This window comes from Phocoena sinus, chromosome 1, assembly GCF_008692025.1.
Source record: "Phocoena sinus isolate mPhoSin1 chromosome 1, mPhoSin1.pri, whole genome shotgun sequence".
Classification (NCBI taxonomy): domain Eukaryota; kingdom Metazoa; phylum Chordata; class Mammalia; order Artiodactyla; family Phocoenidae; genus Phocoena; species Phocoena sinus.
Window position 1 is genome coordinate 26,773,106 of NC_045763.1, and position 17,146 is coordinate 26,790,251.

The 17,146-nt window shown below is 43.3% G+C and overlaps 1 protein-coding gene across 1 annotated transcript in view; it reads right to left on the reverse strand.

The window, feature by feature from the left end:
• The window catches only part of CSMD2 (CUB and Sushi multiple domains 2), a 661,952-nt gene that overhangs the window by 33,217 nt on the left and 611,589 nt on the right, over positions 1 to 17,146 (reverse strand). Inside the window, exons 54-55 of the mRNA XM_032640663.1 lie at positions 12,228 to 12,401; positions 9,008 to 9,196 (exon numbers count right to left, since the gene is read on the reverse strand). Coding sequence (XP_032496554.1) covers positions 9,008 to 9,196; positions 12,228 to 12,401 — 363 coding nt within the window. The remainder of the gene's footprint in view (positions 1 to 9,007; positions 9,197 to 12,227; positions 12,402 to 17,146) is intronic.

Sequence of the window (17,146 nt, forward strand, 5' to 3'; positions counted from 1 at the left end):
GGGAGCCAGATTATGGCATAGAATTTGGACTTTATTACAAGCATGATAGGACCCCACTGGAGTGATATGATCTGATTTACATTTAACAAGATCATTCTGGCTACTGTGTGGAGAACATTCTAGGGCGGGGCAAGAAAAGAGGGGGCTGATGCAGTAGTTCAAGAAGAGGTGATGGTGATTTGGACAGGCTAAACCTTGGGGTCTGGCATGCAACTGGGAAGGATATGTACTCTGGTAGCCAAAGGGCTGTCTGTCTGCGAAGACGGCCACCACAACTCATCCCGGCACAGGTCTACCACTCTTCCCACTCCCAGATGTAGAGTCTCTTATTTCCTCCCTCCTTGAACCTGGGTTGGCCTGGGACTTGCTTTGATCAACAGAATGTCGTTTTAGGAATTCTGAGCTCTGGCTTAAGAGATCCTTTAACTTCCTCTTTTTCTCTAGGAACCCAGCCTCCAAGCAAAGAAGACCCCGTGTCATCCTGCTGGAGAGAGTGGCCACGTGGAGAACAGCCAGCCACGAGTCCTCAAACATGTAGGTGGGGTCATTTTGGATCCATTTTGGATCCTCCAGTCCTAACTGAACCATGTTGGGTGCAGATGAGACAGCCCTGCTGGGATGATTCATTTTATGTATCAACTTGACTAGGCCACAGGATGCCCAGATATTTGGTCCAACATTATTCTGTGTGTATCTCTGAGGGTTTCTGAATGAGATTAACATTCGAATTGGTAGACTAGACTGAATAAAGCAGATTGCCCTCCCCAGTGTGGGTGGGCCTCATCCAATCACCTGAAGGCCTGAATAGAACAAAAAGGGGGGGTAAGAGAGAATTCTCTCTGCCTGTCTTTGAGCTGGGACATCAATATTCTCCTGCCTTTGCACTCAGACTTGGACTGGAATTTATACCGTTGGCTCTACCTAGTTCTCAGGCCTTCAGACTCAGACTGGAACTATGCCATCTGCTCTCCTGTGTCTCCAGCTTGTGCACTACAGATCTGGGGCCTTTTCAGCCTCCAAAACGGTATGAGCCGATTCCTTATTATCTAGCTATATATCTATATTTGTATCTCTATCTATATCTATAAGGAATTGGCTCACATAATTTTAATATATATTATATTTAGAAGCAGATACATAGATGGCTCATGGTTTCTATAGGTACAAATATATAGGTATAAATCATATATCTAAATTTATACAGATATAGATCTTATTACATATCTATATATACTATATATTCTATCTATCTATAAAATATATGTAAAAAAATATATATATAGCCTATTGGTTTTTGATTCTGTTTCTCTGGAGAACCCAGATTAATATATCTGCTAAGCTTCACCTAAATTCCTGACCTTTAGAATTGTGAGAAAACAAAAATAGGTGCTATTTTAAGTTTTGAGATGGCTTACTACACAGCAATAGGTAACTAATACAGTGAGTTCCAAGGATTACACTATCTATTCCTTAAGACAACCCTATGAGGTAGGCACTGTTTTTATCTCCACCTTCCTGATGAAGAAAATGAGGCATGGCGAGGCAGAGTAATTTCCACCAGGTCACAGGCCTGTTCAGCAGTAGAATTAGTTCTTGAAACCTGGCTGGCAGAGGGCACACTCTCAAGCACTGTAACTGACTCCCTTCTGCAGTACTGCTTTAATACTGCTGATGAATTCTCTCCTTCTGAAAGGAATGGAGCCCCCAATTATAATTTAAATGATTCTATGACTGTTTACTAGAAATTTCTGGGCTTCCAGAAATTGTCCAATTTTAACTCTGAAATGATTTTTCAAAACAATTCTTTTTTAATGGAAATGCAACATACATACAGAAAAACACAATAACCATAAAAACAGAGCTTAATGAACTGTCACAAAGTGAATACACTTCCCAGATCAAGAAAAGCATATCACCAGTGCCTCAGAAGCCCCTTCACGCCCTCTCTCTATCACTATCTCTCTTCATCCCTCCTCAAATTAAACTACTATCTTGACTTCATACACCATTAATTAGTTTGCCTGTTCTTGAATTTTATTTAAATGGAAACATATAGTATATATTCTTTTGTGTTGGCTTCTTTCACTCAGCATTACGTCTGTGACATTCGTCTATACTGTATGTAACAGTAGGTCATTATAATTGCTGTATACCAGGGTCAGCAAACATTTTCTTTAATTACTGTCCAGACAGTAATTATTTTAGGTTTTGAGGCTAAATACAGTCTGTGTTGCATATTCTTCTGTTTCTTTTTTTTTTGTACAATATTTAAAAAGTATTAAAAACAAAAACTCTTCTAAGCTCAAGGGCTATCCAGAAATAGGCCATAGGCTAGATTTAGCCCAGGAGCCAAAGTTTGCTGACTTCTGCTATATAGTTTACCATTTATGTTAGTTATCTCTTCCTGTGTAACAAATTGCCCCAAAGCTTAGACAACAATAAATGCATTACTGATCATGGTTTCTGTGGGTCAGGAATTTGGGAGTGGCTTGGCAGGTGGTTCTGACTCAGAATCCCTCATAAGTTGCAGCCAGGATGTTGACTGTGGCTGCATTCATCTGAAGGCTTGACTGGCTTCCCCCAGAGTGACTGATCCAAGAAAGCCAGGTGGAGGTGGGATATCTCTTATAACCTAGCTTTGCAAGTCACATCACTTTACACAGACCAACCCTGGTACAGTGTAGGAGTATGCTACATAAAGGTATGAATAGGTTGACTGTCACACCACTGTGGGAATATACCACCTTTATCATCCATTTCCTATTGATGGATGTTGGGGTTGTTTCTGGTTTTGGACTCATGAATAATGCTGATAAGAACATTTCTGTTCATGTCTATTAGTGTACATATGTACACATTTATGTTGGTTACCCGTAATGATTTCTGTGACAGCAGCTGGTTGCTTTTTCTGATGTTCTTATTTGGCTTTAAAATGTTTCTTTGGGGAATTTGAGGGTAGTGTTCAATTATGGTAATATCTAATAATCTCTAAAAATGTATATGCAATGCCAGAAATTATTTTTTCACTACTGGCTTGATCTAGCTACTTGGGTGTCTGTAAAATTAGCAACTACAGTATACTCTGTTGTTTTATTCCCTTCCTGTGGTATGTTCTTTTGAAGGAGGAAAAAGTCAACAATAATGATGCTTGTGACAAAAGAAAAATTAATGACAATACAATTTGCCTGCTATGGATAAGGAGAAACAAGAAAAGGACATATGATAACAATAAAGAGAAACAACTTGCATTCATTGCATATTTGCATAAAAATCTAGAAGGCGAAGAACAAAGACAAGGTGAATAGCTGTTGCTGCATTTCTCAATTTGTTGATATAAAAGATTAATGTTTTTAATGTTCATGCCCATGTCCAAATGGGATCTCTTCGGATCATTCCAGTTTCTGCAGTGGCTCTCTAGCTGCTAACTATGTATTAAGCTTAAATGTGTACATAAAAATCAGCAAGATAGGTATTTAGCACTCCTAATAGTAGCAGATTTTCTTGCATTACACAGGATACACATATAACAGGGGATTGAGAAAGTATAAAATTGTAATGAAGCAAAAAACAATAATATAGGGCTTCCCTGGTGGCGCAGTGGTTGAGAGTCCGCCTGCCCATGCAGGGGACATGGGTTCGTGCCCCGGTCTGGGAAGATCCCACATGCTGCGGAGTGGCTGGGCCCATGAGCCATGGCTGCTGAGCCAGCATGTCCAGAGCCTGTGCTCCACAACGGGAGAGGCCACAGCAGTGAGAGGCCCGTGTACCATTAAAAAACAAACAAACAAACAAAAAAACAACCAATAATATAAATCAGCAATTCATGATTGGGTGCGGACTATGCTGAGTCCGATGGCAAAATGAAAAAGCCCCGCACCCTGGTTCCTAAACCATAAGTATGAGAGTTGGATTAATGGCCAGCCACCTCCAGCGCTTCCACTGTTTTTTAAAGCACTTTAGCAGGGAAGCGGCATATAACATAGGTACGGATCATGCATTTTCCTTGGTCCCTGCATGTCCACACTAATTAAAGCAGTTTGCCTTCACCTGGAAGGAACAGCTGATTGACATGGTTGACTAGGGGATATGTATAGTCATCTTCAATTTGTCACAATCCTATTCACAGGTAATTGGATCTTCTAGGAGTAGAAATGCAATTAGTCCACTAAAATAATGTCATGATAACCATGAAATATCAGTGAAAATTATTTTACTGGGAGTCACCTGGGATCTAGAGACTTACAGCCAGTGGAACTTCCTCAGGGCTGGTGTTTTTGAAATAGTCTCACCAAATCTCAGGGAAAACTTCTATGTTTTCCCCCTTCAACAAGTGAATAGGCTAATTGGATTCTGATGCTAGTATATCCCTTTTATGGGAATCTTGCTGAAGTTCATATTTAGAGGAAGTAATACACGTTGCTGTCTTTGAATGGGGTCTGCTTTGGGAAAATCTACTTCAAAAAGAACTGGTCGGTCCTTTGGTTTCTGTGTCTCTAATAAAAACGTAATGTGGTGGTGTCAGTGATTACTATAAGCAGAGTTTGGCACCATGTAAAACCCAAAGAGAAAAAGAAGTGACCGCTGGCTTTCTGTAGTAAAAAATACCAGCAATTGTTGAGCACTAGCCACTTTTTTTTTTTTTTTGAGAGAGAGAGAGAGAATGCCTAGCCTGTTTTTAGGCATCGGCTTCTACCAGACTGAGAGCTTGGTTCCTGATTCCCACAGATTAAGATCAGTCAAACAAAAGATCATAATGTAAACATAATAAAACAATGAGAAACAAGTCACCAAGAGTGAGAAGCAGCAGAAATGACAGTAGCAGAACTAGACTTGAAAAGACACTGATATTGGAAGTATCAGATATAGAATACACAACAAGCATATTTAACATGTTAAATATAAAAAAAGAACACGTTTACATAGGAACAATAAACTATGGAAATAATTAAGCAAATTTGAAAAACAAATATTGCCTCGATTTCTCAAATGCAAAATAAATAATTGGAAATAGGAACTCAATGAACAGTTAAACCTCAGCTTAACTAAAAAGATAATTATTGAATGGTAAAACATTCAATAATTATCTAGCTAAAAAAAAATAAATCTCCATAAATTTTAAAAGACTGAAATCATACAAAGTATGTTCTCCAACCAAAATGCAATGAAACTAGAAACCAATAACAGAAGGAAATTTGGAAAATCCACAAATATATGGAAATTAAACAACACTCTCCTAAATAATCAGTAGGTCAAAGAAGAAATCAGGGGAGTGATTAGAAAATACTTGAGGTGAACAAAAATGAAAACATAGCATACCAAAACTTGTGAGATACAGTGAAAGCAGTGCTCAGAGGGAAATTTATAACTGTAATTGCCTACATTAAAAAGAGGAAAGGTCTCAAACCAACAACCTAACCTTCCCCTCTAATAAACTAGGAAAAAGAAGAGCAAAGCAAATGGAAGAAAAGAAATAAAAAAGGTTAGAGCAGAGATAAATGAAATAGAAAAACAATAGAGAAAATAAACAAAATCAAAGCTTGGTCCTCTGAAAAGGTCAGAAAATTGACAAATGTTCTAGTCTGATGAGAGAGAGAGAGAGAGAGCCAGAGAGAGAGGGAGGGAGAGAGAGATAGATACGGGGGCAGAGAGAGGATTCAAATTCTAAAATCAGGAATGAAAGTGGAGACATTACTACCAACTGAGTTTACAGAAGTAAAAAGGATTACAGAATACTATGAATATGAACAGTTGTATACCAATACATTAGATAACCTAGATGAAATGGAAAAATTACTAGAAACACACAAACTACCAAAAATGACTCAAGAAGAAATGAAATATCTGAAGAGAATTATAACAAATAAGTAGAAACAATCAATAATCAAAAAATTTTAACAAAGAAAAGCCCAGGACCAGATGAATTCTACCAAAATTTTAAAGAAGAAATAACACCAGTCTTTCTCAAACTATTCCTAAGAATGGAAGAAGAGGGACAATTGCCAACTCATTCTATGAGGCCAGCATTGTCCTGATACGAAAGCAAAAGATATCATAAGGAAAGAAAACTACAGACCAATATTCGTTATGAATGCAGTTGCAAAAATCCTCAACAAAATACTAGCAAACCAAATCCAGTAGCATATTAAAATGAATTTTACCGTGACCAAGAATGATTTGTTCCAAGAACACAAGAGTTGTTCAACACATGAAAATCAATCAATGTAATACACCATATTAATAGAATGAGGAAAAAAAAAAAGCCCCACATGATCATCTCAATAGACGCAGAAAAATCATTTGAAAAAATCCAATACCCTTTCGTGGTAAAAATGTTCAACAAAACTAGGAGTAGAAGAGAACTTCCTCAATCTGATAAAGGGAATCTGCAAAAATCCCACAGCTAACATCATACTTAATGGTGAAAGACTGAAGAGTTTACTCCAAAGACTAGAAACAAGACAAGAATGTTTGTTTTGCCACTTCTATTCAACATTGTACTGAAGGTTCTAGCTGGGCAATTATGTAAGAAAAAGAAATAAAAGGCATCAGGTTGGAAAGAAAGAAGTAAAATTATGTTTTTTCACAGACGACATGATATTGGATTATGATATGACATTGGATTAGGCAGTGGTTTCTTAAATATTCCTTCAAAAGCACAAGCAACAGAAGAGAAAACAGATAACTCAGACTTCATTAAAATTCAATACTTTCATGCATCAAAGGACATCATCCAGAATTATCTTTGGGAGAAAAGTTTGCAAATTATATGTCTGATAGAGGTGTAGTATTCAGAATATATAAAGAACAGTTAAATCAAAAGATATTAAGACAAACAACCCAATTAAAAAATGCGCAAACAACTTGAATAGACATTTCTCTAAAGAAGAGATGCAAATGGCCAATAAGCACATAAAAAGATGTTCAACATCATTAGTCATTAGGGACATGCAAATCAAAACCACAATGAGATACCACTTCACACCTGCTAGAATGGCTGTAATAAAAAAGATGGACAATAACAAGTGTACATGAGGCTATGGAGAAACTGGAACCTTCATACAGTGCCCATGGGAATGTAAAATGGTGCAGCCACTTTAGAAAACAGTGAACCTTAAAAAATTAAACACAGAGTTACCATATGACCCAGCAATTTCATCCTAGGTATATATTCAAGAGAACTGACAACATATGGTCACACAAAAACTTGTACATGTGTTCACAGCAGCATTGCTCATAATATCCAAAAAGTGGAAACAACCCAGATGTCCGTCAACCGATGAATGGATGAACAAAATGCGGTATATCCATACAATGGAATAATATTTGGCCATAAAAAGGAATGAAGTAAACGATACATGCTACGACATGGATGAACTTTGAAAACCTTATGCTAAGTGGAAGAAGTCAGACACACAAGGCCACACACATAATTTCATTTATATGAAATGTCCAGAATAGGCAAATTCACAGATGCAAAGTATGGTTACCGGGGGATAGAGTGGTGGTGGGCAATGGGAAGTGACTGCTAAAGGGTGTCCTCTTGGGGTGACGGAAATGCTCTGGAATTAGACAGTGGTGATGGTTGCACAATTTTGTGAATATATTAAAATCACCAAATTATATACTCTAAAAGTGAATTTTCTGGTATGTGAATTATATTTCTCTCCAAAAAAAAGGAAGAAAAATGGAAGTGGATTAAATCCCTAAGGAAATGATTATGGATAATAATACTGATGTAATGATCTATTAATTATATCAATATCAATATTAACATCAGATAAAATAAGCTTTGGGGCAAAAAATGAACATAGATAGGGTCACTTGATTATGATAAAGGCCTCATTTTACCAGAAGATACAGCAATTTGAAACCACCATGCACTCTGAATCTCAGCTGTCACCACCGCGCTCAGGTGGCTGTCCATTTCCAACCCCAGATGATTTGTCAGTCATAAATGGGGCTGGATGGCCAGGTCGGGGTCCTCAAGCAAGCGAAATATGGGCAGGTGAGTAGCTGTACCAGACTCCTATCATACCTAGAGGCACAAGGGCATAACGAGATGGAGTCATCCAGACTGGGGGGCCTACAAAATACGTATGACCCACCACAGATAAGAGGACTACTGAATGGCACCAGCTCAATGCCCATCAGTCCCTCGGGACTGCATCTTCACCTCTACTACTGGGAAGAGAGGGGAGAGAGTAACCCACAGGGTTCATCATTAGCGACAAGAGATCAGGAGCCCAAGGAACTGATTTTCTCTTCAGGATGTGTGAGGCTAGCAACCAGATGTCAGGATTCTGAGTGCCTCCCCCATCCTTTTCTAACCCACATGGTGTCCCCATATTTTTTCCTAATTACAGTTAAAGCAGTTATTGTTTATTGAGTAGCTACTATATACCAGACATATTGTACTAGGCACTTTTAATGGATGTTCTCACTTAATCCTCTAATAACCCTATGGAAGAGGCATTAGCATCATTGTTACAGATGAAGAAATGGAGGATCAGAGAGGTTAATGGACTTCTTTCAAACCACACAGCATGTTTAGTGGCAGAGCCAGAATTCAAATCCAGGTCGGTCTGCCTCCAGGGTCGGTGGCATTTCTGCTTCAGTCTTTCAAGAGAAAGGGGTTCATGTGTTGTCTTTCTGGAAAAGCAAGGAGGGTGTAACATGGGAGACAGTGTCCCGCTATGCAGCCGGGACCCCTGAAGGAAGGGAACCCTGGAGGCTGAAGAGGTTGGTGGCAGCACTAGAGAGGAAAGAGAATAAGCCTGTAGCCAGGAACAAAGAAAGCGTGAGAACTGGTGTGGCAACTAACCCAACAGGGCCCAAGATGCTCTGTGACATCCGCAGAGCAGCCACAGTGACTGTCATCGTGAACACACACACACACACACACACACACACACACACACACACACACACAGAGGAGGGCTATTCTTTGATATGGACCATCCCGTCAGAAGGCACGGGTGATCATTGTGAGTAGATAACATCAACTTACAGAGACACTGGGGGCGGGGACGGTCCCATGTGCCATCTCCCTGGCAGCTGAGCACCGGGGTGCCCAGGAGGTAGAAGCCGTGGTTGCACTGGTAAGACACGGTGGTGCCGTAGCTGAACGTGTGCGGGCCGCTGGCGTGGATTTGACGAACGCTGTTTTCTTGGTGCCCAGGATCTGTACAGTTGATGACTGCAATGGAACGGGATGATTAGATGTAGAGACCTGGATGCGAGGATTTTCCTGCACTTTTAAATGAGAATTCCGAAGTCCAAACAGGCACGTATTTCCAGACCAAGACAGGCTACACAAAGGAGATCCTGCCTGGGAAGGTGAGCTTGTCCTGAGGCTGCTGTACTTCTCCCCTCACCTTGATCACCTGGTTAAGGGATTCATTCTTCCATGTCCAGCTAGACATCACCTCCCTGCAGAAGCCTTCCCACCTCCTCCCAGACTGGTTAACCTCTCCCTCCTCAGTGCTCCCGTTGGTACAAACCTGGATCGCTCCATTGTGATTTGTTTGAATACAAGAATCCCTTGAGGGCAGGGATGGCTTCTGTCTGTGAGCAGATCCCTGATACAATGTCTCCCTCAGCAAAGCTGTGGAAGGGGGGGTGGGCTCTTCTGGAAACTGTTTTAATCACTTTTATGAGTATTTCAGGGGGAGATTAATCCTGGGGGATAAATTTGACTTTTAAATCCTGAAGTGTTTCCAAAGCAGCTTAACTCAAAATCGAGTGAGATTTGAGAATAATGACCATATTATTCATAACCCATGATGTGTACTTCAAAAAAAAAAGTAAATTTATTTATTTTTGGCTGCATTGGGTCTTCGTTGCTGCGCGCGGGCTTTCTCTAGTTGCGGTGAGCGGGGGCTTCTCTTGCTGCGGAGCACAGGCTCCAGGTGCGCGGGCCTGATTCAGTAGTTGTGGCTTGCGGACTCTAGAGCACAGGCTCAGTAGTTGTGGCTCATGGGTCCTGCTGCTCTGCGGCATGTGGGATCCTCCCGGATCAGGGCTCGAACCCGTGTCTCCTGCATTGGCAGGCAGACTCCTAGCCGCTGTGCCACCAGGGAAGCCCGATGATCTGTACTTTTGCTTTCAAAACACTTTCACATCCATTATTTTACCTGAACCTCATATGCATCATAAGGGGGGCAGGGCCAGTACTTAAAATCTTTGATAAGCTTTTCAGGTGTGAGCTGTTTTAACTTCTGATGAACCTCTCTGAGGCTCAGAGCGGTTGGAGTCACAAAACAGGTAAGTAGCCTTTACTCATTCATGTTGTTTATCGTGATATACTGAGTGCCAAGCATTGTGCTGGGCAGTGAGGATATGACAGAAGTTACAATCTGGAGCAGGGTTTCTCTACCTTGGTACGAAGGATATCTTGGGTTGATAATTATTTATTGAGGGGGCAGTCCTGTGCATTGCAGGATGTTTAACAGCATCCCTGGCCTCTGTCCACTAGATGCCAATAGAAACCCTCCAGTTGTGACAACCAAAAAGGTCTTCCGACATCTGTCCCCTGTTGGGACACGGGAGCGGGTGAAATCATCCCCAATTGAGAACTACTGGTCTAGAGAGAAAGGGACAAATGAACAATTATCCTGTTTGATAAGTGCTCTGATAGGGACAGCAGAGAATGTTCCGTAAGCACAAAGCAGAGCATCTAGCCCCGTGCAGGGGGTGGAGCAGGAAAGGCTTCCCAGAAGGAGGCTCTTGATGACTGGGTAGAAATCACCCAGACAAAGAGAGGGTGGGAGGGGACAGAGAAGAATGCATTGGAGGAAACTGTGTCTGGTGCCCTGGGGGGTTTATGGGCACAGGGCACTGTGTGAGGACTCCGGAAGAGGTTCAGTGTGGCTGGGACCCAATGCAGAGCTGAGGCTGGGGGTGGACGAAGTGGAGAAGAGTGGGCTGGACAGGAGGCTGGGCCAGGTCTGTGGGCCCCATTAAACCAGCAGAGGAGACTATTATTATCTTAAGGGCAGTGGGAAGTCTCTGAAGGTGTTTTAAACATGGAGTGACTTGATCAGATTTGCATTTTAGGCAGGTCACTCTGTCAGAGTAGAGAATAGGCTGGTGGGGAGAAGGAGCAGATGCCATCATTTCTAAGGATTTTACCCCAGCCATCTGTTTTCAAGATCGGCTCTTGAGTACAGCACCCCAGGAAGGGGCTGGGACAGGGGCAGCTGAAGTTACAGGACAGAACCTTGTGTTGGGGAGACAGCACAGTTCTTGAGGAGAAGGGGGTAATGGGATAACAACACCCCAAAGCATCAGTTCTCAGCTCCTTCCTGCCTGGATAGGTGATGGAAGGAAGGTCAACTCAAGGTCACGACAATTTCCCCTGTGTTCCCTAGAACCTAGTCTCACTCAAAATGGCACCTTGAAATGTTGAGAGGAATGTTATTTTAAGGTTAGCTGTGAATGTATCTTTAATGATTTTAAAACATCATTTGAAAAATTTGGTTCTTTAATATCAGTTACAAATGACTTGTGACACACTGCACAGCCAATCACTGTGCACCCCCAAACACCGCGAGGAGGAGCCGTCATCCGAGGGAGTCTCAGCCCTCACACCTTACAGCTGTGAAGACTTGATCAACCTCCAGACCAGGGCTGGACTCACGCACTGTTCACTCTGTCTGACTCTCCATTCAAACCTCAGCTAGCCTGCCAGGCCACTCTTGGGTGGAGGCAGACAGCTCCACTGCCCTTCATTGCTGTGAGCAGTCTTTGAAAGCTTTAGAAGCTATTTCCTAAATAGACCGAATGGGGCTGGAATATCCTCTACGCAGAGTCTGCCTCTTGAGTCCGTGGTTTCATTTCTTCCCTCCCCCTTCACCCCAACCCCTAGACTGTTGGCTTTTTATTTTTCATTTGCACCCTTGTGGGTTTTTTTTTCTTTCATCAAGAATGGGGCTCTATATGATAATGGTGAATTATTGGGTCTACGAAATGTAAACAGAAGATGGTTTTCCATTTCTATTTTGAAAGATGAACGTCCTTTGCTTTCTTTACATAACCAGTGAAGAAATTTGACGTGGCTGTATCTAGGGGTTGAGAAAGCCCCCATTTATGGTTCTTTTCTGTCCCAAGTCTTCCCCATTTGGTCAAAGTAGCACCACAATGGAATCCACTGGCTTCCGCTTGTGGGTCACAGACCACAGATGGCAGAGGTACTGGGGGTGGGGGAGGGGAGAAGAAGGGTGACTCACTTCGGCAGGTGGGCAGCACGTCGCTCCACTGCCCGCTGGCCAGGCATTGGGACCGAGCAGCCCCCTCAGCCACATACCCAGGGTTGCAAACAAACTTGACCACATCATTGAGGTTGAACTGGTTGCCCTGGGTGAGGCCGTTCATTGGGTTGCCTGGGTGTCCACAGGTAATCGCTGTAATCAGAACAGAAGAGAGGTAAGCCCTCCTGTTATTCCATATCCCCCAAAGTCCATCCTCTCCTCACCTGGCGTTTCTCATACCCATCAGTGAAGTTCAGCCTTAGGTCTAACTTTAGTCTCTTTTGCTGCAAAATTCTGCTTCCCTGAAATCAGCATGTGGACATTGCCTTTTCTTTGAAGGCATGTCCACCGCTTGGACAACACGAGAGAAGTCATTCTTGGACTTCCACAGGGTGTTAGGTTCACAGCGTCGTTCTCTGTCCCTCCCGCCTCGTTTCCTCTCCCTTATCCCCTGGCTCCCCAACTCCACTCTTCTTCGCCAGATACACTGATGACTACCCCTCATGTCATGCAGACCCAGCCTAGTTCCTGGGCCAATCTGGACGGAGCCAGAGTCAATACTAACCATGCCTGCGTGGAGGGACTGGTCACTGTGACAGACCAGTGGGAACCAGAGCTCTTAGTGGGGGCACAACCCTTCCCCCACTCCTTCCACGTGAAGGGAGTTCAATTCATGTACTTCCTGGCCTTTCTCTGCTCTCTTCCTTACTCTGCCCCGGGTAACGTGGAACGGCCCATCGTGCAATTTGGGAAGAATAAAGGCTCAGCCCTGCCTTTCTCCTCTTGGGACCCGGCGGCCTGTGGGCAGCGCTGCTCTGCCCCACTCCTCCAGAGACAGGCTCTCCCCAGCAATGGAGCGATGCCCGCCCCAGTGCAGTGCTGCCTCTGACTGTGTGTGAATCCACCCCGTTCTGGGGTTTATTTAGCAGATTCCACTTGGCTCTCACATTAAGCTATGGGTTCCAACTTAGTCTTTATCAGGAATAAAAGTGATATTTTGTCTTCCACCCATGACTGTTTCCTTTTGTAATTTGTTCAACCCTGGGCAGGGAAGGAAGAGTGTTCTGGCGCTTGTAGGGCTCAGGCTTTCCCCCCTTCCTCCCAGTAGTGGAGTTCACTCCACCCAGTGGCGCTGGTCTCTTCGAGTTTTCTTGAACAAGCAAGTTCCTGCCCCAGAGCCTATGTACTTGCTTTCCTCTTGGCTGGAACATCCCTTGGTTCCTGCACTCATATCCTCCGGTGCCCCCTCAGATGTCACTAGCAGAGAGGCCTTCCCTTACGACCAGATAAACAACCTCCCCAGTACTGCCCAGCCCCCTAGCCCTGCCCTGCTTTTCTCCATAGCAGCTGGCACACTCTGCATGTACTTCCTCGTGTGTTCATTGCCTGTCTCCCTCTATCTGAATGGAAGCTCCCTGGGACAGGGACTCTGTTTCGCTCCTTGCTCTATCTTTCGTGTATGTATCAGTGCCTGACATACAGGAAGAGCTTGATACATATTTGCTGAGCGAACGAACAAATGAGTGAGCCATGAATGGATGGATGCCTGGCTTCTGCTCTGCTCCCTCATCCCTAGTTCTGTTTAGTGCCTGCCTGGTACCTAGTCCCTTTGGGTTGAACTCCCACTTGATGGCTTTGAGGCCTCTCCCTTGGTTCTGGATTTTTAGCTGTGAGCGGTTGAGGAGCCACGGGGAATGCTTTCTTAGCCCAACACTTGGATTTATGAGGACCCCACCCCAGACCCAAATGGTATGAACGGGGGTCGGGGAACAAGGCCAAGTAGGACCCACTTTTGGCTGTGGTCACATCTGCTGTCTTTCTGGAACCATTCTCTTAGGTAAATCCCAACGGTAGCATCCCTGACTCTAGCAGAGAGAGCTGGGCAGAGGCGTGCTGTTATAACGGACTACAGGGGTTCAAGACTGCCCGGTGTGGTGGGACGAGAATGCACTAGGAGGCCAGCAACCCAGGGTTTATAGTTCAGCTCTGTCTCTTCCTTCCTTTGGACAACTCGCTCTACGCCTCAGCTCCTCTATCTGTAAAGTAAGGATTTCAATATGCATTGACAGGGTTGCTTTAAAAACAGATTCATACGTTTGCTCTTCATTAAATGCTTACCGCGCACTAAGTGCGAGACACTCTGCTACATACTGATGCAAGGAGCTCAGGGGGCTCACTTCTCAGCCCAGTAGGAGAGCAGGCAGGGATGCAGGCTGTCACAACACCATGGCTGGTGCCGAGACAGGCCAGTGCCCAGGAGGGGCACCTACCCTCTGCTAGGGAGGGAGTGGTTAAGGAGGGTCCACAGAGGGCATGGCATGCCCTCTGAGCTGGGTCTCAAGGCTGAGCAGGACTTTGCCAGGTTAGCGAAGTGGTGGGAGAATGGAGGTAAGCTTCATAGGGTCTGTGAATCCCCTCAAATTATATGCAAAATATTGGGTGCTTGCGATCAGCTTGGGAGAGGATCCATTTTCTCACCAGACTCACAAAGGGTCATGTCCCCAAAGGCTAAAATAACCACTTGTATAGAGTGAGAGAAGAGGGCTGAGGAGTAAAACCTTTGGGAGTAGTACCAGCTTCTGAGCTGCAGATTGACCGAAATGCCCGCAAAGGACACAGAGGGGTGGTCAGCAAAGCAGTAAATCAAGCTCACAGGAGGTGGGAGTGTCGCAGACCCATGGGGAGAGTTCAAGACTCGTCAGATGGCCCAGAGGGCTCTGTTTCTCTGGAGAGCCCTGACGAATACAGGCGCAAAGGGAGAAGGAGAACACACCACTGGGAAGGAAAAGAGGAGTTCTGCTGGACTGGGGCTTAACTGGACCTCGAGCACATGCACCACTGGACCCAGATTTCCTGAGGGCCGAGACTATGGCACATTCAATTCATCTTTACCCACAACACCTAACACAGCACCTGGCACAAAGTAGGTACTAAGGAAAGGTTTCTTGAATTCGGTCTTACAGGCTGAGGGAAATTAATAGAAATGGAAGGTCCACAGTTCAGAGGAGAGAAGTGAAAACAGACTAAGCTTACTAGGAAGGCAGAAGGGAAGGAGGTCCAGAGACCCATGGAGGGATTAGCCTTGGGCCTCCTTCTAGATGGGAGGGAAGGGACAAGGACAGACGTGCGAGCCAGGGAAGCAGGAAGTGGAAGGGGTTATTACCTGATGGCTTCTATGTTCCCTGCACAGTAGAAAGTGAGATTATATGATTAGCTAATAATTATTGGGGTCTATATGCATTATTTCATTTAATCCTCACAACCCCCTGAGGTAGGCACCATCGTTATCCTCATAGGAAAAGAGAGTTTCAGAGGAGTCTGGGGACTTGTTCAAGAGGCACAGTTTCTAAGTGGCTCGTCTGAGTTCTAAACCTAGCTTCTCTGCTTTCAGGACATCTTCACTATTTGCTATTTGCTGACAAATAGAATACGGGTGTTCAGAAAGGAGGTGAAATTGTGAATTAGCTGTGAAATTGTGTGGAATGGACAAGGGAGCTGACTGAGGAAATATAGATGGGCAGCTGGAAAGTTCTGAGAGTCTGGTTGATATCATAAACCTTGAGTCCATAGGTGATGGCAGCTAACACAGTACCTGCCACAGAGCAATCACTTGTTCTATTACTCTTGCCGTCCTACTCCAGATACTTCCTAAAACTCTGAGCTCCAGGAGAGAATGGAGCTTGGTACAAGAGATCCTGGATTCTGTGATGTGACAGGGCGGCGGCATCACCGCCACCATCACACTCTCATCACAACAGCAACAGCAGCATCTGACCATTTCACATTATTGATTAATCCTTGCAATAGTCTCTGAGGTACCTGCTTTTCATAGATGAGGAAAGAGACCTAGTGAGATAAGCTAACTTGCCTAAAGCCACATGCTATATAGTGGTAGATCTGGAACTTGAACCCAGGCAATCTAGGTCCAGGGTCCAAGTGTCCAAATGCTTTACTATACTGCCTTTCAGTAAGGACCGGGTGCAAAATTAAGTATCTCAGGTTCGGCAGACATACTCCATTTTTTCAGACTCCAACATTCCCTATTATTGGTAACCCAAATCTTTTCACACATGTTCTGTGTCAATTTCCTAAAGGCATTTGAATTTGCATTTCCTGGATTAAACCAAACATGTTTTGTTTAGACACATCTAGAAGGCTGACTGAATATAGATAGGTCTTCCTTTCTGTAAACCTTCCTTTCTGTAAAGCATTTCTTAATACTTAAGAAACTATTAAGACTAGTTTTCATGCATCGCTTGTTAAGGCTCATTATTTCATTGTTCCATCTCATATATGAAAAACCAAATGAAAAAGAATTAAAAACAAAAACCTGCCTTACAAAAATTAAGAACAAAACCTGCACTTTATATAAAGGCTCACTTTATGGAACTTTAGAAAGTGAAAAAATTTCCAAATTACTTCCAGGCAACTGAGAATAAACAGTGGCCATCTAAATCCCAAAAATGCAGACTGACAAGAAGAAGAAATAAAACTGTAGAAAGTACAGGCCTGCAGCATAACTAGAAGACAGACAATGCTGTAAACTTTTAAGTTACGTGTAAGTAGAAAAATAAACACTAAACCCAGGGAGAACTATTTCTCATGCTTCTGTCGCAAGCCTTTGTAGAGAGCAAGGCTGTATGGAGAGGAGAGGAGAGGAGGGGAGCTGGGGAATATTGATCTAAAGTCACTGCTAGAAAGAGAAAGTCTATCTTAAATGTGAACATATTGAAAAAGGATCCTGGTATGTCAATGCACTGATTACAGGAAAGGGACATACAAGTTAACAACCTTTCCTAAATATCAAATGAAAAAAGAAAAAAAGCAAAGCAAAAAAAGCAAAGAGAACACATCATACAGAGAAAGAAAGAAATATGTGTATTATATTTTACACATAA